This window comes from Pelodiscus sinensis, chromosome 5 (genome assembly GCF_052426305.1).
Source record: "Pelodiscus sinensis isolate ZL-2025 chromosome 5, ASM5242630v1, whole genome shotgun sequence".
Lineage (NCBI taxonomy): Eukaryota > Metazoa > Chordata > Testudines > Trionychidae > Pelodiscus > Pelodiscus sinensis.
In genome coordinates, this window is record NC_143056.1 from 97,905,465 (window position 1) to 97,929,695 (window position 24,231).

The 24,231-nt window shown below is 39.9% G+C and overlaps 1 protein-coding gene across 3 annotated transcripts in view; it reads left to right on the forward strand.

The window, feature by feature from the left end:
• ELP4 (elongator acetyltransferase complex subunit 4) overlaps window positions 1-24,231 on the forward strand; it is a 344,496-nt gene that overhangs the window by 129,651 nt on the left and 190,614 nt on the right. For all 3 annotated transcript variants that reach the window (XM_014576421.4, XM_006128898.5, XM_089778599.1), the window contains 2 exons: window positions 10,747-10,855; window positions 13,561-13,667. In XM_014576421.4, the coding sequence (XP_014431907.3) occupies window positions 10,747-10,855; window positions 13,561-13,667 (216 nt within the window). The remainder of the gene's footprint in view (window positions 1-10,746; window positions 10,856-13,560; window positions 13,668-24,231) is intronic.

Genomic DNA, 24,231 nt, shown 5'->3' on the forward strand with positions numbered 1-24,231 from the left:
CATCAGGGGATGGATCACTTGATGATTACCTAGTCTATTCAATCCCTCCAGGCACCTGGCATTGGCCACTCTCAAAAGACTGGATACTGGGGTTGATGGACTTTTGGTCTGACCCAGTATGGTCATTCTTATGTTCTTAAGGGAGAAAACATACCACCTTCTCTAGCTAACTTTTGAACCAGTCTGTCAGGAAAATATAAAGTTATCAGGGGATGTCAATGCCTATACATTGCAAATTAATTCCTGCCTCTCTTGATTGATGAAAATCTTTGAAGGATGTCTGGATCTGTTAGTGATAGTATCAGAGCTAGTTAATGATTCCTTGACAGAGGGCAGCGTTCTTAAAACTCTTAAATAGATTCAAGAACAATCCCAGAAATTGCCATCTATTTTTAAACTTCTGATTCCTGCATACAATTATTGAGAATTGATGATAGAAATCTTACATGACCTCCTCCTAAATATTTCACACTGATGGTAAGGGATAGTGATGGTTAGCTCTTCTTCTCAAATGTACTCAGCTGCAGAATCCTGGGCTGTGTCCAGACTCAGGGTTTTTTTTTTTTTTTGAAAAAAGTAGCCTTTTTTCGAAAAAACTTCACCTGTGTCTAGACTGCAGCCGCGTTCTTTTGAAATTAAATCGAAAGAACGCGGCTTTTCTTTCGACGGTGGTAAACCTCATTGCACGAGGAAGAACACCTTTTTTGACTGAGATCCATCGAAAATAAGTGTGTGTGGATGCGGGGAGGCCATTTTTTCGAAAATAATGGCCTCCAGGAAGAAGCCCTGGTGGACAATCTGGGGCATGGCTTGCATGTCTCTGGTTCCTGTCTGCAGCCATTTCTTAAAGGGACAGGCACCCTCACAGCCACTTGTGGCAGCAAAGCAGCCAGAGCACAGTTATTTAAGTGCAGCATGTCCCAGCCCTAAGACCCTCCTGGCCCTTTTAGCGAGCCTTCTGGGGACCCAACCAGGGGCTCCAAATGCCGGGCACCGTCATGGTCTGGGCCAGAGCTCAAGACCCTTCTCGAACTCTGGGGAGAGGAGGAGGCCTTACAAGCTCTAAAAAGCAGGTGGCAAAATGCGGACATTTATGGCCGCATGGCAGAGGCCCTGGCCCAGAAAGGACACTACCCCCGCACCCAGGACCAGGTGCGCTCCAAAGTTAAGGAGCTGCGCCAAGGATATGTGAAGGCCAGGGAGAATAGTTCCCGTTCTGGGGCAGCCCCCCACTCCTGCCCCTATTATACTGAGCTGGACCAGATCCTGGGTGGTGGTGAAGCACGCACACCACGGCGTCTCGTGCAGTCACGCTTGGCAGACCCTGTGGTGGACGCGCCAGAGCAGGACCCAGAGCAGTCTGGAGATGGGGACATGGTGCCAGAGGAGGACAGTGAGGAGATGGCGACCCTCACCCTGGAGCCAGTCACACAGACCCCAGAGGCCTCCCAGGTATCATCTGACACCGGAGATGAAGCAGCAGGTGAGTGCAGTGAGGTTGTGTAACACCCGGGGGAGGAGGGGGCGGGTAGGTGGGTGCACAGTGGGTGATGCACAAGGGAAACCTGTAATGCTCAGGCTGATGCCCAGGTCACACACGGTGTTACCTTCAGAATGTCTGATTCCCCTGTCTCAAGGGAGAGGGCATGCCCTTTTGGACAGCTGTTGCACACATGACTGATTGTGATAGAAATGTAGCCGTGTTACTCTGATCTGAGGAAGTGGGTCTGGGCCACGAAAGCTAATAAACCATCCTGTTAGTATTTTAAGTGCTATATAGTCCAGTTTTTTATGACTGATTGTGTCGTCCTCTTTTCCTCCACAGCCGGACCAGCTGTGCAAGAGGGCCGCAGCACCCCAGCCCCACCTCCATCTTGGGGACATGGGAGTCGCAGACACAGGCGTGTGTATGCGGACATCCTGAGGCAGCATGTGGAGGCCGTGCAGGAGCTCAACACCATCCTGCGAGAGAGGGCGGAGGCAGAGGATCGGTGGCATGACCGGCTGATGGAGGAGCTGGTCCAGCAGCGCAAGTCCCTGAGTGCCACTCTCAGGGAGGTCTGCGGCTTGCCTGCTCCTGTGCCTGGTCCTGCTCCTCCAGCACCCCATGACCCTGCCCCACCAAACTCCCCTACCACAGCAGCATCCCTTTCCCCCCTTGGACCTCCCTCTCCCCCAGTCCCCCCAGTTCCTCAGCCCCTCTCTCCCCCTGGCCCTCCTCTCCCCCAGGCCTCCCAGTCCCAAGAGCACCTTCCCGCTGTTATCCAGCCAACCGACAGGCACACCACCTGATCCCGTGGCCATGGTGGACCCTGAACATGAGGCCCAAGCAGGAGACTGAGATCAGGCAAGCACCGTGCAACCTGATCCCCTTCCCCCATCCAGGTTTCAAGCACCCCCATCACCCCAGTTAAATGACAAGGAATGTGTTAAACAAAATGTTTATTGTACATAGTTTGGCATGAAAGTATATTTTCTACATCAAAAATGAACAAAAGCTTTTTTATGTTTGCCACAGTTATACTATTTTCCAGTGAGTGATATTTAAAAAAATAAAACAGAACTTATTATTTTGAGACAAACTCTGGTGTTTATTATTTCTCCAAACAGAGTCAGGAGATGGGTTGTGGAGGGAAGCTTCTATTGGGCCAGGTCCCAGTCCCCAGGCAGAAGCCCCTCAGTAGAGTCAGTGGCCTCCAATTGAGAATTGCTCCCGTAGGGCCTCCCGTATACAAACAGCAGACCGGTGAGCCTGGCGGATGGCAGCTGTCCGGGGCTGGGCAAAGTGCCTCTCCTGACCATCAGCACCTGTACCCCACCCTGGTAGGAAGGCCTCCCCTTTTCTCTCCACCAGGTTATGGAGAACGCAACACGTGGCCACCACCTCAGGGGTGTTGCTCTCCCCCATGTCTAGGCGTGTGAGCAATCACCGAAATAAACCTTTTAAACGTCCGAACGCACATTCCACCTGGTTGCGAGCCTGGTTAAGGTGAGCATTAAACTGCTTCTTGCTCGCATCCAGGTGGCAGGTGTAGGGTTTCATCAGCCACGGCATCAGGGGGTAGGCAGCATCAGCCACTATGCACACCGGCATGTGCACATCCCCAACCGCAAAGTCATGCGGGAAAAATGTTCCTGCCTGAAGCCTCCGGTAGAGGTACAAGTTCCTGAAGATGCGGGCATCATGTGCCCGCCCTGACCACCCAACACAAATGTCAGAAAACTGGCCACGATGGTCGACCAGGGCCTGGAGGACCATAGAAAAGTAGCCCTTTCTGTTAATGAATTGGGCTGCTCGATGGGGCGGTGCACGGATTGGAATGTGTGTCCCATCGAGCGCTCCTCCACAATTCGGGAAGCCAAGGGCAGCAAAGCCGGCCATGACGCTGTCCAGATCTGGTAGACAGACTAGCCTGTTGAGCAGCTCTGAATTGATGGCCCTCACCACCTGCAGAAAGAGACAGACAACAAAATGTTAGAAGGGGTGCCTTATCTCTTAGGAGGAGAACCCACCACCCACCTTCCCTCTCAAACACCCCGGGAATCCCCTCCTCAGAACTCCCCCCCCCCCAACAATTCAGGGTGAGTGGAGGAGCTCCCTCCCACTCACACTCCACTTTGCCCTTCCTGACAGTCTCCCTTCCCCCCACCCCAAACTGTGACTGTCCCCAGACAATGACTTACCTCCATCAGGATGTATCCAACAGTAGACCTGCCCACTCCAAATTGGTGTCCCACGGAGCGGTAGCTGTCGGGGGTTGCCAGCTTCCAGAGGGCAATGGCGACCCTCTTTTCCACGGGGATAGCGGGCCGCAGGTGGGTGTCTTGCCGTTGCAGAGCAGGGGCGAGCCAGGTACACAGCTCCTGGAAAGTGGTCTTTCGCATCCGGAAGTTGCGTAGCCACTCTTGGTCATCCCAGAGCTGCATAACGAGCCGATCCCACCAGTCAGAGCTGGTGTCAAGCCTCCAAACACGCCTGTCCACAAAGAAGTTTGGAGGCAAGGGCAGTGGGGCTGCATGATGGACGATCCCTTCGTACCTCTGGTCTGGGTCCAGATGGGGAAGTAGCCTCATGACTGTGTCATGCAGATGCAGCAACACTTGCAATATGATGGCATGGGGCCATCGCCTGCCCAGGGGCAGCTCTGGCTCTATGCCGAAAAAACGGGTCTAAAACAGAAAAACCTCCAAACAAAAAACCTGCTGGGGTGTCCCAGGAAGCTGAGCACTCCAAACCAGCACTGCAATGCCTTGCTTACCTCCTAGAGGGACAGCAAAGGCAGCTGCAGAAGCAGAGCAACGAGTGTTCAGGGGCGTCCCTTTAACCACGCGTCTCTGCAAAAGGCAGGCAGCAGCACCCGGAAGGAAATGCTGCCCCCATGCCCTGGCAGAAGCAGTTCCGGGTGGCTTTTAATTTCGAAAGAGTGTCCAGCAGTCAGGACGCTCTTTTTCGAAAAAGCGAATCGATTTTCCGATCCGCATATTGTAGTCTAGACGCACTTTTTCGAAAGAGGCTTGAAGTCTAGACATAGCCCTGGAGTGATGTTTTGTTTTGTTTCTTACTCAAAGTCTATGTAAGGTGAGGGACTCTCACTCTGTAAACTCAAGTGCCATCAATATGCACATGTCCCCTGGTTCTGGACCTCTTGCAGATATAGACTTCTTAGGTAGTTCTTTTAATGGTGTGATAACTTAATGAAGGAAAGCTACTAGACTTTTCATTACTTCTGAACACCCAGAGAGCAGCAAAAGTTATATGTGCCTCTATTATCTTCAGCTTGACTTTTGAATGACCATTTTTCTTGTAATGCAAGCTTACGGAAAGAGATACATGCCATTATCATTTCTATTCCCCTAGCCAGAATGGGGCTGACCCTAAAAAACCTTAAAAATTCCTGTTGGCACTGGAAGCCCCTGGCAGCCGAGGGGATCTGGAGGGAGCTACAAGGGCCCCTGGAGGCCAGAAAGTTTGGGAGAGGAGGCAGAAGTCCCTGGGGAAGAAAAGACCCTGCTGAGGGGAGAGAGAAAGCCCCTCCAGGTGGGAGCCTCTGCCCTGAGCCTCTCCTCACCCCCAATCCTCACTCTCACATACCCTCCACACTCACAGTCTCCTGCCTTGCCCTGCCCATCCTTAAGGCCTGCCCTGACTCCTGCACCTCCCACGCTGCCAGCCTTCTACACTGAAGGACCCAGGCAATGCCAGGTAAGTCTTCTAATTCCATTCAAGAAAGCTGAGGAGGCCCTCCTTCTAAAAGATAACTAAACTGGTTTTAATGTTGTAGGGTTTTCCGACTCTGTGGTGGTGCGTGCTATAACAATAATAATAATGATGAAGCCCTGAGAACTCAAAGATCCCATGACATGTTCAGTAGGAGAAGGTGTTTAATTCTAATCTCCTAGCTAAATTTTCCCTTCAAATTGTATCCACCATTTTCAGTTGAATACTATGATCTCCATATATGGTATTAATATGTAAATGCTAATGGGCACTGTTAGTGTTAATATGCACCATTGAATTCACTTCGTGTCCTATCACAGAGATGGCTGTATTTCAATGGAACATGTGTATTGTTTCAGTTAATAAATAAATATTTGTAAATCACATTGCTCTACAGATGAAAGGTATTATTTACATGTAAGATATTAAAATTAGTAACATTATTAAATGAAGTTCTAAAATAACACAACAATAAAATTAATAATTAATACTCCTCTTATGCCTTGCTTAAATGATACCTTCCCCATTCACTTACCATTTTTGATGAAGCTATTTAATGTGTTTAGGTGTTTGAGTTGTTACTGTAGATATTCTTGCTTTTCATATTATCTGTTAGGTTCATGAAATTATTTGAAAGTACTATTCATAGTATAACTTCAAACCAGTGCAAACTGGACATGGGTGCAAATAGAAATTAGAGGACTGCAAGAAATGCTAATTCAACTTTAAAACAGAATAAAGGTATCATTAGTAGTTACTGCAATTCTTAATTGTAGTTAATATAATTATTTAAAATCAAGAACAACTAATTCAGGCCTCTGGGCAAGGTGAGGGAGGAGCATCGGCACATCACCAGAAGGGGCAGGGTCGCGGGCACAAGGGATGTGGCTGAGGGCAGCCAGCCCTCAGCACTGCCCATGCTGCAGCCCTGCCACCAAATCCAGCCCTCAGAACCATTCCAATGCTTAGGCCTCAATTTAAAAGGCCTGAGGCTCCAGCTACCACCAATGCCGCACTAACGGCGATGGCAGCAGGGAGCTCCATGCCCCTTTGGTCAGGCCCCAGGGCAATTGCTTCCTTTGCCTTCCTCTCCATCTGCTGTCCTGTTTAAAATTGAGAATTTTTTTCTTATTTCATTGATTTATAAATGATAAAACAAGTAATGTTATAAAATTAGTACAAAAATCTGATTTCTAATAGCTATTAGAAAATAGCCTAGCGATAGTCCCAAGGGAATTCTTTTAAAAAGCATTATTTAATTTTTATTGGTGATCTAAATTATATGGGTAATTTTATGATTTCAGTAGCAGTAATTAATAGCAAATGGAGATAAATAATTTACTTGTTTCTTAAGTATTAATAATTTATCCTTTCGATTCAGCTGTACTTTGGGGATTAAGCAGTAATGACAAGAGGTAAGTGCTAGTGTATTGTTCAGGTATTACCATATTATTTCACACATAACCTTTTAGAAAATGTCAAGATTTATTTGTTCTAAAGATTACACAGTGCATGTTTTTCTCACTGCCCTGAATTGGGTTACATCTGCTTACAGCATCACTAGTTAATTCAGTTTCATGACAGAATGTAAGATACAAGAAATAAACAAATGATTGTAATAGTCATAATCTATTTTGGATCCTGTGCTAAAAATTTAGGGACATCTAAATATGCCTTTAGTTAAAAAATCAAACACTAATCATTTTTGCCTAAACTACCCTTTTCTGATTTAGTTCTGTGTCTTTCATATCCTTTTCTGGAAAGAGTGAGGATTTTAAAGAGTCACATATTGGTGACAGCAGAAATCCATACAACTTCAGTTTTAACTACTATGGAGAACTACAATGGCTTACACATCCATTATCAAATAGTTCCTGTTCAGCTACAAATATTTGTCTGGCTATACTGAAAGAAAAATAGGTGATATTAAATGTGGGCTGAATAAGGCCACAGCTTTATTATTTAGATGTATGGAAGAACCCAGCAGATAAAATTATACAATACAAGCAACCCCATATTTACTCTGTAATTACCCAGAGGAGCTTCTACCAGATCCCCCTTTTTCCATCCAATCTCTCCAGCAAATCCATTACAGGGACATTACCATGTAAATTTAAAGTTATCACAACACTGTTAGCTAGGTTTCTGTAATATGAATTAGTAAAGTTCCTGTTTAAATGTATACAAATATGTATAAATCCATTGTAGAAAAGCTGATATTACTTTAAGAAGCTTAATTTTTGCATTTTTCCATCTCTATTCACTCAGTTCAATTCTAAGGATGAGAACTTAATGTGTTATATTTAATTTTCTTTGTTTTTAATTTATCTTAAAATGGGAAAGTACAAAGCAAAACATATGTTTGTGCTGTCTGGAACTGATATCTGTTTGGAACCTGGGAAATTTCTAACATCTGGAAGGAAAGTTGAGGCTCGTATTTATATAGGAACTAGTAGGATTTGCAAATGAAGGGTAGCAAACTAGGTCAAAATACTTGTTTTTTCTCAAATTAGTTAATCCTGATGAACCAAGATTGCTTCAACTATTCAAAATAAATATCTTTCATGTGAATGTACAAACTGTAACACAAGGCCCTCTGTTTATATGACAGTAAAATTCCATATATGCTTATGGTACATACATCATTTTAATTATCCCTAATTTCTTTAAAAATATTTATTTAAAAAATAAGCATATCCAGTGCCTGAAGTCTACATTGTTGACATGATTGAAGGAGTATGAGAAAACAAGTCTGGAATAGTCTGAGAAAAAAAATAATTAATATTTTTAAAACTTACAGTATGTCTTGTCCAAGCCTGTTTTTTAAAATTACCAAATGGATTTTCTTCTGATTTAAAACAACTCACACACACACGCGCGCGCGCGCATTTGGCTTAAGACCAAGCATTACAAATTTCAGCTGAGAAGAGAATTTCTGGGTGAAATTATGATTAGAAACTAGAGTAGAACAGAATACCTACCCAGGCATTCATTATAGGATTGCTACCATGTTTCTATAATAATTACATTTTGTCTGAAAGAATTAATTTAGAAAAAATGCAGTGAATCCTGCAATTTAGAGAACTTTCCAGGATTGCTTTATGTGATTTTAAACAATGCCTCTCCTAGTTGCCAGCAAACTTCTTTCCTGATTCTCTTCTCTCCTGGCTCCACTCCTAGCCATGCCATGGCTCATCGCCAGACCTGCCAAGTTTCTGCCAGAAGCTGGTGGGAGATTTGTGTAGGGTTGAAGGGAGATTTGGAACTCTGTTAAAATTTCAGGCGCAGATGGGGCAACGTGATTTGTGTGTTTTATGTCAGCATGCCATACATCACAACTATCTGTGTGCTGACATAAGCATTGATTGGACATTAATATGCTGAACTTTGCAATCTGGAAAATATGTGCTATAAACAGATCTTTGTCAACAATGCCATAGAAAGAAACATGTTTATGTTATGACAGTTCTATGCATAAAATGTATTCATCCCCAAGAAGAATGTTTTGGTGTATTTTAAAACAAAGCCAACTTGGACATTAAAGCCTCACTCCAAGAAAACAAAACTATTCAACTTGAGTATGGACTTTAAGTATGTTCTTAAATCCTAATGCCAATGGCCTTTAACTAGCAACTTAAAGTTAAATATGCTTAAGTGCTGACCTAAGTAAGAATGGACTTAAACATGTGCTTAAATGCTCTCCTGAATCAGGACTAAAATGGGTGGCTGTTATTCTTAAAATTTCCATTTCTTTGCATGTTGTGGTCGTCTTGCTGATGCCTGAGCATATTCTGTACCTAACGTAGCATAAAAGACCATTTATAACACACAGTTTACCAAAATTAGCATGAGTAGCCTTTGATAACTTTTTTTTTAGGTTAATAGTATGAGTACAAGTTTATTTCTTGCTCTACTAATGGTTTACTTACTATTTGTTAATATCTATATTGAGATTTTGTGCAGCTTGGGAATATCATAAAATAATATTCATAGCTTGCCAAAAAATCTTGGTTAGACAAAATTCTAAAATTTCAAGTGGCAGGAAGCTCAGAGATGCAATTTCTTTTTTCTAATTGTCCTTTATATTTTAGAGGCTCTGGCTAGTGTTAATATTAGCACTAAGTTAGTGTGTAGCATTATTGCTGGCCAGATATTAACTGGAGAGAGAAAATGTTCACCAGGGCAGCTTTAATTTTGCAATAGTGTGTGATGTCATAATAGTGTGAATTAAACATGCAGTCAATCTTTGTTACCCTATTCCAAACAATCATTTAGAATTTCCTTTCTAACCAAACGACACAGTACAACAGCGAATTGCCCTTAACCTTGTAATGACTTTGCACATATCTGATTCCATGTGAAACCAGGATGTGTTGGCCCCCACACTCATGGTCGTTTTGAAAGTTCAGCAATCCACAGGATTGAACTATGTCAGGTACTTGGGGAGGACCACTGTGGGATTGGTGAGTGTAGTCCTGCAGGCTTGAGGAAAATGGCCTGCATGGAGCAGGCACAGCTTTTTGGGGATGGTGTAAAAGACACTTTCCTACTAACATTAAGAAGAAACATTCCCATTCCGCATGTGTTTTGCAGGTGTCTCAGTAGCCAATAGTAGGTTAGCATGTTGTTAAATATGGTATCTTGAGGGATATTGGGTTTTGTATTTTATATTTTTTTTAATTAAAACCCCTGTATATTCTAGTATAATGTGCTATGTCTGTGACTTTATCAATGTACAGGTTGAACCTTTCTAGTCCAGCACCTTCAGGACCTGACTGGTGCCGAACCAGAGAATTTGTCAAACCATAGGAGGTCTAGCAGCATTACTAACACTTCCACTGCTTATTGGGCTCTTAGAAGGCATTTAGGGGTAAATTAGAGCTAAATAACAGCAGAGAACATTGAGGCAGGACTGGTGACTGTAAAAAAGCTTTATGGGACTGCAGGAAACTTGGCCATATGCATGATAAATGGACATCTGGCTAACTAAATTCATGCGGGACTATGGATATTGCCGGACCAGAGAGTGCTGGACTACAGAGTTTCAACCTGTATTAATAATATCTTTTATTTTTATACTATTTTAAAACATGTAATTGTGTAATGAATTTTGGAGAATATTGTAATGTATGTATCGTATTTTAATACATTTCTCAATTGATGAGGTTTTCCAAGGCACACTTGGCAGTTGAGCATCTAGACTCCATTGAAAGTCAATGAAAGTTGGCTGTCATATGCCTTTCAAAATCTTTCTCAGTGTGAATAACTGCATAAATCAAAATGAAGATTTAAAACAAGTATGGAATTTAGTTCCGAATTAGATCCCTCTCTGTGTGATCCTTGTGGAGGCATGTTTTCCCTTAGTTGCAGATTACTTGAAGCTTTTTTGTTTGTTTGTTTCTGGTTATTTCTAGGTATTGATGACCTATTTTACTTCAGTTTGTTATTAGAAGAAAAAGACTTACTCTCGGAACATTAATTACTTTTTTCTTCACAGAAGATGTGTATTTTGTTTCCATGTTTTACAGAATAAAGCAATTATGGAACGTGTAAAAAACTTGTCAGATACGGTAGTTGGTCTTGAATCCTTTATCGGCTCTGAGAGAGAAACCAATCCATTATACAAGGATTACCATGGTAAGTTCCATCTTTAGCAATGCAGAGAGTCTGCATGGAGTGCTTCTAGGGCACTTAGCAGCTTACTCTCATATAGGAGTATCTACTATAAAGTAGCATTTGATTTCAATTTGGAATATACCTCTTAAATGTTACCCGCTGCTTAACCAATCTTGAGTTAGGCAGTTTTTCAGTAAAGTGCATTAAGGCTGCAAAGGAAACATGGCAACTCCTTGCATGTTGTCAAGCCATATTACTGAGGCATGGCTCAATCAGATGTACATCTCAACAGGCAGGCTTTGGGGAATTCACATGCAGGGGAGGCTTGGCAATCATCTGACCAGTGAGCTGAACTTGTCATGAAATCAATATTTCTAATCTGCCAACTTTTAAATAGAGAATGTGAAAAATGATATATTTAAGTGAATAAACTACCAAATGATGCAGTATGCAAAACTTTGTGTCCAAATATTATTTATTGCTTACTTACTGCTTTTAATGTTGGCAGCTCATCCTTCAAAGGTATCAAGTGTGGAAATTTGTGCAGTTAAAAACAAACATGAAACTAATTTTTGTACAGAAACTTATTTCTCTCAGCTTTCTAGTGACTTATTTACAACATGTTTATCAGTGTTTAGTCAGTAGTCTCGGTTAGCAAAGATTTTATAAAAGTTTTGGCAGCAGAACTATTGAAATTCTGACAGATTAGAAGATATGCATAGTCCAAGCAGTGAATAACAAACAGTTTTAGCTAATCCAGAGTGGTGCTCTGAGTGCGCATAAATTACTGCTATTATTATTGTGATACTACTGTAGTTCCATGGAAACCTCTAGTCTAAAGACTGAACTGCTTATTTGAAGCCTGCTGTAAGCATGTGAAAATGTGGTGATGTTTTTCCATGCTAGAACACGGAAAATGAAGCTGAAATGGTACTGAAGAGCACCATATATTACTGTATGTGTTCAGGCTGTAGTTTCATAAATCAGAGCAAACCTTTTTAAAAAGAAAGAAATGAAAAAAGCGCATCTAATTATTAGAAAACAGTGGCAAAAAAAGGAACAAGCAACTGCAAAAATAATTTGCCTATTGTATAGGCCCACTAAGGCATTTTTGCATTCTAATTCAGTTCCATTAATATAATACAGTTAACATAATAAAACTTTTCTTAATAATGAAGGAAGTCTTTAAGACAATATATGTCTTTCCTAACCTGTATTTCCTTTAAGAACTCATGTTAAATCTTTAAGGTTGTTTTCCCAATAAATAACAGTAAACATAAAAGCTTTATTGGTTTTTATTTTCTTGAAGATTCTCTTTATCTAAAACTCTAAAAATTATCAGATTTTGCAGATTTCAAAATTTTCTATTAGTTTAGAGGTGTGGTTTCTTTTCCTGAACATTTCTTTCTAAAAAATGCATTATTCGCTGTAGATAATATAAGTCTCTGCCTATAGACAATGTTCAACAGAATGTTTTGATGACATTGCTGAATTTACGGGTAAATCCTGAATTTATTATTTTGTTTAATGCAAAACTGTAGGCTTTAAAACTTGTGAAAAATAAGTGAAGACTGAAGAGGGTGTAGATATCTCTTTATTAAACTCATCTAATAATATTTTACAGCTCTGTTTTCATGGAACCACTCCACCTACACATTATGGTCACATTTTGAACTATGTAATTCTTAGAATGCAATGAATTGAAAAAAGAATTGTTTTATTATTTTATAACATTTTACTAGGTATTTAGAAGAATTTTAAAATAGGATGGTATTTGTAAAACACTATTTAAAAGTGAACTAAACTTTTTTTCTTTATCTTTATGAAAAATAAAGATTGAAAATTCTCCAGATTGGTCTTAATTTTTTTTCCTCACAGTGGCTGTATTCAAGTGAAAGTTCTTCTAAATTAATGTAATATTGAATTTGCACCTGCAATGTAGACACATTGAATAAGTGAATATCAAATGTAGGCCAGTAATTGAGAGCATTGTAGAATATTCCATTTTTTAACTGTGGAAAAATAACCCCTAGGTTTTTCAGACACTGTATTAGGCTGCACAAAAACCATCCAGCGTCCTTGTCAGAAAAAATCAGCTTGAATTTCAACTGACGGAATGCAGAGCTAGCAGTGCACCGAGTATTGTTATAAGAAATCAGAACAGCTATAGAAAATTCTTTTTTGTTGGGATGATGTAGGGATTAAAATTGATCAAAAAGTGTACTCTAAATGCACTTTTAAAAGTCATTATCAAGGTACAAAATGAAATACTTTTCATTACAGCTTCACTGGTTATCAGTAACCCATAAGCCTTGTTTTGCTGGCTGCTTACTGGTGCATTTAATAAAATAAAGATCACTCAGTGGTGCCGTGGGCAGCATGCAAGGTGATAGCCATATTTGCTTACTGTAAATACAAGAGAAAATCACACACAAACCGGCTGTAGTTTTGACAAGTATTAAGATCCCTCTTTACATCTGTACTTCTGTACCAAAGTGCAATTAGTTTTCCTCGCACAAGGATTTCTGTTTATCTTATTCTGCTTGATTACTTGAGTATAATCGCACCGTTTGCTTCATTGCTCTTGGTAGTAAGCTGCAGTTTAAAAAGGGGAGGATGAGTGTGTGTAAATGTACAGAATTCTGCGGTAAGACTCTTTAATTTATACATCTGGATGACAGCATTTTCTTACAGTTTTTCCTCCTTTTACTTTTCTTTTCCACAAGGTTTGATTCATGTACACCAGATTCCTCAGCTTAATAGCTTGATCTGTGATGTGTCAGGCACGAAGGACCTTGCTTTTAGATTAAAAAGGAAGCTGTTCTCCATTGAGGTAAGAGAAAGAGTTTTCTTTCACTATTTAGAACCCAAAAGGTGGGAGCTTATGCTTATCTTTAGTTTTGTGAAATACTTTAAATTTTGTTTTGTTACATGTTCATTTAATTGTGGATCACCTGTTTAGAATGGTTTTATAAAATATTATTTTGTGCGGTCATATTTAAAATAAGTTTCTATAGCACAGATTATGCATAAACAGTTTATTTTGCTTCAAAATGTACTTAGGAAGTAGGCCACAACCGTCAGTAACAAAGCCTAACATATTTCTGAGGATGTCAGGAGCATTTAATTAAATGTTAATGACTTACTTGTGTTGGTGAGTGGGAAAATAGCTACATGTTATTACCCAGTTGAGGGATTTTAATGTATAATGCTGCCTAAAAGTGTGTGTGTGGCATGAGGGATAAATGTCCTTATCAGTATTCAGAAACCATTTTCTTTGCATTGCTGAAATCACCTTTAGCTCTTTTATGTCATTTTAAACACAGTATCACTTACACTAATGTCCTTTAGTAAATTTTCTACTAAATTTAAACTTTTTTCCTCTGACCTTTGTACAGACAGTCCTGATGGAGAGGAGTAATACAAAAGATGTATTTCATGTTAATATTGCTAAAGAGCAAATGAACATAGAACTATTAAACAATTAGAGTTGATGTATTTATTAATGAACTAAATGTTCAGAGAAGAAAGATAGCTTTTTGGATGATATGATAGTCATCGATATTGTCTGAGCATTTTTTTAACAAAGACATAAAACAGCCAAGCAGTCCTGACAAACCATTTTGTTTAATCTCTTTTCAAATGAAAAGCTCTTAAGCAAGCCACTTGTCTTAACTGCTTGAAACCATAAAAGAGAGAATTGCAACCAATAAATTAGCATATTTTTTACTTCATCATCAAATGATGGTCAATGTGGCTTGGCACTGCTTTGGTGTTTGGGACTTCACCCTTAAGTGACCACTTTGGCCCTTATTTGACCCTCTGCCCTCTTTAGCTGGCCACTTGATAAGGTAAAGTAAGGGTTCTTTCCCTTCTCCCCCTCCCCTTTTTTTTTCGCTTTCTCTTCACAATTGTAAGTAGCCCTAACCTATACATCATTGAAAGGGCCCTATCAAGTGACAAATTAAGGTGTCCTCCTCCTAATTAATGGTCATCAATGTCCTTAATTATCTAATCCTATTGAGAGTAGTTAATAGTTAATCGGTCAGCCACTTCTTCATTCGGGTCATCTCTGCATGATAGCTAGAAGTTTCTCTACTGGAGATACTCCCCTCAGAAGCTATTAGAAGCCAAATGCATGAAGGAGACTGTTGGAGGGGAGGGGGTTTAAAGTTGATTTTTGTTTTCAATTTTCTCCCCACTTCTTGGAAAATACAGTTAAAGGAATAAAGCACCATAGTGGTTTAGACCTTTGTAACATAATTTCAGTTTGTCAGAAGACTTATTTGGCTTTTTAAATCAGTCCTAGATTCATGCCAGGTTTTAGACAGAAGCTGTAATTCTTTTCAGTAACACAAGCAAATATGCACCATTATTTTTTATTATTTTAAATTCACATTTACTTCATGTATGAATTGAAATATTTCAGTTTTTTCTCGCTTGGATCAGAAGATGATTCTTCTTTCCACAAGAGCTAAGGTTAGCACTTTTTATTGATAAAAACCAAATCAGGAGAGGCTATATAAAGAATTTCATCAGCCAAGGCACAAAAGAGTTTGAATCAGGGATGTTATGGAGCCCCTGGGGGAAAAAACTGTTGCTGTAGAGATGGGTAGATGACCTAGTTGAATAATTTCAATCCTCATTGTTCAGATAGGGACCCCTTTTTAATAATTTTAGTTCTTAATGGGGATAAACTTTCTATAAACCAAGCTCAGGCAACTCCATCTTCTTTGAACAACTTAGGCCATTCTCCTTCTGTGCTATCCCTATGTCTTTTTCACCAAACTACAACCTAAATAAGCATCTCTTCTTCCCTGTATTAGAAAGAGCAGGCCAAGCATGGCTTGACTGACCAGATTTGCTTTTGAAAAAATACTTTTGAAAAAATAAACCAAAATGATAAAAAAGGTAGAAGCTGGATATAATTACTCAAAACTGCATATTGCGGTTCATATTTATGGAGCCAGCAGTGAATTCCAAATCCTTTGTAAATAATATAAAAGGTAACAAAAAAATTAAATACATTACAATTTTAGACAATATGAAAATATCTATGTGAAGTATGTTAAACATCTGATAATGTGATGTTGAACTCTACCTAGGCGTAGATTTAATAAACCAGATTATTAATATTAAGGAGGGAACCACAACATATGACTTGTGACAAAATTTCCTCAAGGAAATTTTCAATACTAGACTACTGATTCTCAAATGGCACCATATGTAATGTGTGCAGTGATTGAGGCCTCTTTATCGCCACAAAAAAAGATGTTCAGCTTCCTATTTCATCGCAGTATCAACTTTGAATGTCCCTAGTAGACCACAGATTTTCCTTTCTCATTAGTAAACCTAACTACCTATAGTTTGGCCCTCAATAAAGGCTTAGAGGTCACATTTGTGTTAATAGAATTAATTATTTCTAAGAGGATAGTTACACTTTATACAGCTTAGTACAATTTGATTTTTTAAAGTTTTTTTCATGAAAGTTTGCCTAAGATAATGAATAGTCTTTTATGAGTTTTTGGATTTTGTAAAAATTAGATGAAAATTTTGTAAAAATTAGATGTAAAAAGTATTCCATTGTGGGAGTACTTTTTGTGTTGAAGATGGATGTGTTTGTTGAACTTTTAAAATACATACTCTGAATGTTCTTATGGATGTATGTTTTATTTTTAAAGTATTTCGATTAGCCATTGGCAGGGAAACATAACTATATTTGATAAGAGTTACAACAGTTGTACGTAGCTTTCCTAAAACCCTTTAAGTGTTGCTGTATTTTAACATGGCGAAGTAGACTGAGCTAATGTGCATACCTCTTTAAAGGACACAATTTTGAAGTTAGCCTGTCTAATCCTATTTCTTCCCACTTTGGAATCTTAATTAGAAGGAGATAAAAACCATCATTTGACTAAATTATTGTCTTGAATCTGTAGCAAAAGGTATAATCCGCAATTGGGCCAATTAGTGTACTCCATAGTTAGCTATGCTGAGGCAGGCAACTTGATTAGATCTGACACCATCCTAGTTCCCACTGTTGTTTTGCCAGGTATGATGGTCAGACTTCAAAGGGCTTGAGGCATCAGCAGGGCAAGGTTTGGAGGCCAGCTTAGGTCCGGTCGTTAATCTCTCTGCTAAAACCACAGCAGCCCTCGCACAAAACAAGCTTACACGACACAATCATGCGGTATTAAAGTTTAGGTTGAGTCATGCCAATTTGCCTTTGATTTTCTGATGATTGACTAAAAGATGGCTACATGACTAGACACACACTAAATGTTTACTGATTAGGTAAGTTTCCCAAATATTTGAAATATTTTTTGATTTCTCAGTTAAAAAATATGGCAACCTATTCATCTTACTTAAACTTTCCAACAGATTAGTGTTTGAAGTATCTTTTTTGTATGTATAACTGAGTGTAACTTGTACCAGTATTTGTTAGATTTTTCACTTACAACATGCCATTTAGTTTCTTCAGAGATTTCCTTGGTGTAAAAGTCCTTTGTACTAAAAGTATTTTAAAAACCTGTGTCTCAATTTTAAGTTTTTAAAATCCTACAGAACTTTAAGGAAACTTTTTTTGTATATTCATATATGTTCACTTACAGTTATTCACGTAAGGGGAATTTTCTCGTGATTTTTTCCATTTAAATCTTGAATAAAGTGCTGTTCTACTAATGTGATTACATAAGAGCTCCTTTCTTTTGCATTCTGATTTGTTGAAATATTGCAGTAACAGTGACATGTTTCCATTCTGAGAAAAGCCTAGGGCGACTTTAGTATTATTCCAAATGATTGAAATTGCCATCTTGCTGACTTTCCCTTAGGCAGCTTAAGGCCTGTTTACTTTAGTATTTATTTTGAATGTTCCCTCTGAGTTTGGCTGGCAGGACATCATTACCTGGTTTGATAAGATGGTTGGAATAGGATTCCCATTCTTTTGTTAATGTGTGGTCATCATAAACTCCTAGTATTTTATGGATAAAGTTAATTGTTTAAGAAATTCAGAAAAATGTTTACAGATAAGAAACTTAATGCAAATAATATTTTAAATTACTACTGTTTTGTTGTACACCTGATTTTTTAAAAAAACTTCAAATAATGGCCATGTAGCGGGCAATTTACCATATAATTGTTGTTCCTTTATTATGTTGTGGAAATTTTGTCTATGAATATCTATAGTTGTTGTGGGAAAAAATAGATTTTCATTAGTGAGTTGCAAACATTCTTTTTTCAGACCTTTACAAATAGAAAAATAATTACTAAAATCTTAGTTTTAAAAGAAATTAAAGCATCTGCAAAAGCCAGAGAATAAATTTTATATACTGTGTGCTAAAGACAGTTCTGTCTGAAGCCCATATCATAACTGTGCTGCAATTCCACATGCAGCCTAATAATAGTGAGTTTCCTGAACTCTTGGGTCATATCTCTGAAAGGTGTTCCCTGAGAGAAAAGAAGGAAAATATAGAAAAGAATCAGAATTAGAGTACTCTTGTGGCAGGAAAGTAGCTACTATCTCAATGGCAGGCATGTACAGACTGTACTAGGAAGCACTCTGCATTAGCTATCCACTTTTTTAATGTTATATCCATTTCTGCCAGTGAAAAAAGCCATGTGTTTAGCAGGGAGTCTAGTAAAGTGAATGTGTGTTTATTAATGCCATTATAAATGAAGAGGCATCCGTCACACTGTCTGTTACAGAGAACAGACTTCTCGCGAGACTCCCCTGATGCTAGCAGGTACCGAGGCACCGGGCTGAATGGGAGGGAGAGGAAGGTGTAGGTCAGATCCCTTTCAGCACAATCCGCACTCCACTCCCATGTTGCAGCCCAGCCCATCTCGCCTGCCCTGAGTGCGATGGGATCCAGGTGGGACTGCTCTGCCACACGACCAGCAGGCTCAGGAGAGACTTGCACTGAAGTGGGCTCTGAGAGAACCCTTCCCCCAAACAACCGCCAGAATCCAGCCACCCCTCAGTGCAAGCCTGGGCCATGCCCCCCCACTAAATACCTGAGTCAGTCCCTTGGTACCGCCCCACGTCCCGTGGTCAGCAGCCCATTAAATACCTGAGTCAGCCCTTTAGTACCACCCCGCTCCCCATGGTTGCAAACCTGGGCCCAAAATGTCTCCCTCCTGCCCCCACTGTGACCCTGAAATCCTCCTTCCTCCCTGCTCAGACTGGTTCAGATAAGTTAGCAGCCCATGGACTGAGTGTGGAATGGAGGCCATGCCTATCCAGGAGCATAGGGAGTCCAGACGGCGGGTCCAGCACTCCAGTGGCTCCATGGCACTCTTCAGTGGGTACGAATGCATGGTGCACGTGGGCGGCACATGGTAGGGGTGGAGCAGCAGGAACACAGTCATGACAGCAGCAGATCCTTTACAGGCAAGATGGCGGCCGAGTCTGCTTTTGCCCCGTGTACCAGGCTAACCTTAGCGTACATCTACCGTCACAATGAGACGGGTAATGTTGTGTGTGTATGTGAGTTCCCTACATCAATCAAAATAATGGGCTTTCTTTTTTTCACCATCTAAGGAAGTTTTAATAATAAAGGGTTGATGATTTCCCAGACTGGCTAGCTCTTCCATATGTCACCTCAATGTATGTTACACATCCATTAATTATGTGAGGAAAGTTGTAGCATAGTGGATTTTTCAAGTTATAATGAAACACTGCTTTTGAGGCTCTCCTCTTGAATCCCCATACCTTAACCTTTTTTGCTGGGTTCTCCTCTTCACATTTTTTTTTCTAAGACACGTGTTGAGTTGTCCAGTGTGACATCTTTACTTAACCAGAAGGGGTTTCTGAAGGCTAAACCAAAGCCATTTCCCTTCTGTCAGGAATTGTGTCCTTCAGCACTTACAAGTTCTGCTAGTGAAGGAGTGAGCTCAAAATCTGAGCTCTTGGCATTTAAGAGTGCATTTCTTTTTTCTGTCAGACCATTATATTGCTGAAATATGCATCCGAAAGCATTTAGTCGTTATCATTTACTAAATTCATTGAGAACAGTGATGACTACATATTGACTCAGAAGAATAATACTACCAAGCTATTTTTATAATGTGAAAAATTACCAGTAATCCTGTTATCAGCATATATGGTATGTATGTATGACTACGTCTACACTGGCCCCTTTTCCAAAAGGGGCATGCTAATTTTACAGGTCGTAATAGGGAAATCCGCGGGGGATTTAAATATCCCCCACGGCATTTAAATAAAAATGTCCTCAGTTTTTTTCCAGCTTTTAGAAAAGCCGGAAAAGAGCGTCTACACTGGCCCTGATCCTCCGGAAAAAAGCCCTTTTCCGGAGGATCTCTTATTCCTACTTCAAAGTATTCAAAGTAGGAATAAGAGATCCTCCGGAAAAGGGCTTTTTTCCAGAGGATCGGGGCCAGTGTAGATGCTCTTTTCCGGCTTTTCTAAAAGCCGGAAAAAAGCGGCGGACATTTTTATTTAAATGCCGCGGGGGATATTTAAATCCCCCGCGGATTTCCCTATTACGTCCTTTAAAATTAGTATGCCCCTTTCGGAAAAGGGGCCAGTGTAGACGTAGCCTATGTGTGTACAGAGATAGGTACATCTATGTATAATGAATCTATCTGCAAGTAAGTGCATATACACACTTACATACACACATACCTCCATCTGTTTGAATAGTTATTTCATCTGTTTTTAAGCTGCTTTCTCCAAGAAATTCTCTATTCACAGCAGCCTTTGCTGGTGATCATCTCAATACTTATTTTTTCCCTTTTTTTAACTCAAGCTGCATTATTTTCCATTTTATCTATGTATATGAAATAAATGAACTATTTCAGACATAATTGTTAAAGTCAACATAGGCCATAACAGTGTGAGGATAAGAACTGTTAGAAGCCAGAACATAATCACTTATTAGAATCTTAGTGAAGTTATAGTTTCCTAGGTCGTGGTCAAAAAGACTAAACTAAATTCCTGTTTATTGAAATTAACTTCAGGGAGGAATAAGCTCTCTATATAAGATGCTGCATATACGACAGTTATGTTGGGGGACCCAGCATTGCTCTTTGGTTTACTCAGGATATAAAGCTTCAGTACTGGCTACCATTTAGTGGCTTGACTTCTCTTTGGAAGCATGTGGACTTGAGGGATCCATGAAAGATAGTAAATTTTAATGAAGGTTGATAGTAGCCCAACCAGAATTGCTCCAGATTGTGACATTGATGCACTTGCCTGTTTTCTCCTGCTGTTATAATGAAGATAGATACTAATTTTGGTTTTAAAAACGCAGAAAGAGGGATAAGCATAATAGCATTGAAATTTTCTTCACATAAAATTAGTTATCTTTCTTAACAGGAGATCCTAATCAAAATTAATGTCATAATTCCATGTTTGAGTCTAGGTTGTTTAATCTGGTAGCCAGTTCAGGTTCTTTCTACCTGGTATGGTGTGCTCATCTGAATTGTTTTGTCAGATGCTGTCAAGCCAACCTACCATTGTTAAAGAAAATCAAACTAAATCATTTTGGCATGAGCCTTCCAGGAATAAGATACAAAATATGAAGGGTTTGATGACATCAAGGATTTGATTTCAATATTGTAAAAGACTGCCTGTCAAAAATGTATTACATTCTTTCAAATAATTTCAATAAATAAATGAGTTTAAAATTTTGACAGTACACTTTAGATAAGATTTTAGGTTATTTTAAAATTATCATTATGTTGGCTAAAATAATACTTGAACTTCAGTTCTTTCAAAAAAAAATCTCTGAATAGTGATAATGTGTAGAAACATGAGAAATCAAGCAATAAGATCTTTGCACTGCATTGAATTTAAAAGTGTGCAATATCATTGCAAAATAAAGTACAAGATGAAATTCCTGAAACTGAATATACTACTAGTTAGACATTTTAGCTGTACAAAACTCTGCCAATATTTGTCACCAATCAATATTAAGTAGTCCTGGCTCATATTGACTGGTCAATTTGGAGATTGTGGTGAGAAGATAATGTAGCAAACATCACCATAACAAAATTCAGACATATTAGCTTCTGTATAATGTGTTTAGCTCTGCAGTATACTGTATCTAACATGATTAACTTTCTATTTATTGACATGTACTAGAATAAAGGGAGAAAAAAATTCATTAACTTCCCCAAAACTTTGACACTTCAAAAATGTTGTATTACAACATCTTTGAAATTCCTTTTCAATAAAGTTTTATTAATTTTATTGAAATAAGTTATTCCTTTGTTAGAAATATTGATACCAATTTGTAATGTAGTTGTATTGCACCATTGGAAGAGCACGAAAGAAAGCCATGTTGGCAATTAAAGGTCACTTGTGCATATTGTAATGGACTGGTCATTCACAGGATCTGTGTTAAAGGTCAGTACTATAGCATGAAATGCCCTTGTTCAGTCTATAAATAAATGGGTCAATTTAACTTGTGTTTCCATACCAAAAAAGGAGGTTGATGTGTTCCCAGTTTAATATTTATAAGATATAAATTATGAACAGGTTGACTAAACTAAAAGTAATATCTGTGATACATGAATTGTTAGTAAAGATAGAAAACATATCCATCTGCAATAGCTATTCCTGATTAAATATTTCTGATTAACACAGTGTGTAGATGCTCTTTCTCAGGAATAAAAGTTCCCTATTTAAATTAGTGTTATCAAGTAGATGAAGAGTAAGAAGAAACTTGTATTGTGGAATAAGAGTATCCACTTGTAAAGTTAGTGAAAAATAATAATCTTCTTTAAATTCACTCCATATCATCTTTCAGACTAACTTTCTTTGTAGATAGTGTCTTAGTAGAACATATATTTCATACAAATATTTAAACTGTAGCATTTCTTTAAAAAATCTCATGTTTAATAATTTGGGAAATAGTGGAAGTGTTCGCTTTCTTTGTCAGGACCTGATAATTAGCAAGATACCTACTGCTTTTTGAGTAATACTGTCAGCAAAGATGGAAATTTGGAAAAATTCTAAAATTTGATTTCAAGTTACGCAAAATTACTGATAAGAAAATAGTCTTTTGTGGAAAAACTCAATGCATTAATTTTAATTCCTGTTCTTTGGAGATGGATCAGTTGATCCAGATTACCCGTGTAAAGGTAGTCCAGCTAACCAAAGTTTTGTTATTAAGGTTTTTCTTACATATTTGTATTTTTGAGCCCAAGTCCTGGTTATAGGAATAGGTGACTCATCAGGAAGCAATTGAGGTGATATTTTTAAAATCAACTAAGAGAATTAGGCACCCAGTTCTCTTTTTCAATAGGAATTGCGTGGTAGCTCCTTTAGCTGCTTTTGAAAATCCCATCCCAAAAATTTAACTGCCTAAATAATGCCATCATCAGAGTACAAACTATTATTAATACCTTTAATCCAAGCAAAACAAATGTGAAATTGCAGAACTATTAATTATGGTTTGTAAGCTTTCCTTTAAATCAGCATCTGTACTCAGAGACTGGAAAATAGCTAATGAAATGCCAATATTTTAAAAGGGCTCTAGAGGCGATCCCAGCAATTACAGACGAGTAAATCTAACATCAATACAGGGCAAATTAGTTGAAACAATAGTAAAGAATAAAATTGTCAGACACATAGAAGAACATAATTTGTTGCGCAAAAATCAACATGGTTTCTGTAAAGGGAAATCATGTCTTACTAATTGTGGCGAGGCGTACCCCCAGAATCCAGTTGTCGGGGTACAACCCCCCCCATCAAATCCTGTCTCCGACAGTGAAGGGTTCCCTCTCCTGCCCTCTACATTAGGGTCCTAGATGGCAGATTACGCCACTTGGGAGCGTAGTGCACGCGTCTTCCGCGGCCACGCCCTCGATGCCTGCTGGTGGTTCTCAGCCAGGGAAGGGAGTAGGGGGGGCCCGGGCCCGCCCTCACTCACGGGCCCCAGCCCAGGGCCCTAAGAGCAGGTCCGGCCGGACCTACTCAGCCGGCGAGGGAATCTAACCCCGAAACCCTCTGGCTCGCCGGGCCAACTCCAGCCCCTGCCCTGGGCTGCTTCCTACTCCCAAACCGCTGCAGCAACCGCTGCTGCGGCACCTGCCTCTGCCTCTGGCTCTGGCTCTGTGCCTCCCTACCCCCTCTCCGGCGGCTTCCCGCTGTCCTTTTAAACTACCCGCCGCCCTCCCACGTCATCCCCCCGCGCTGCTCCTCCCCCTCGGTGCGTCCCCAGCGCCTCCTCCCTGATGTCACTCCGTCGGATGTCGGGGCTACCACCGCGCCTGACGGCGCCCTGTCCGGCGGCGGCCGTGCAAGCCGCGCAAAACCCACCGCTTCTCCCCAGCAGCGCCGAGCAGCGCAAGCACTGCCGCCGGCTCCATGCGGGGCAGGTTCGCCTCGGCGGGGCAGAGGCGTTCCGCCCTGTCACACAAATCTTTTAGAGCGG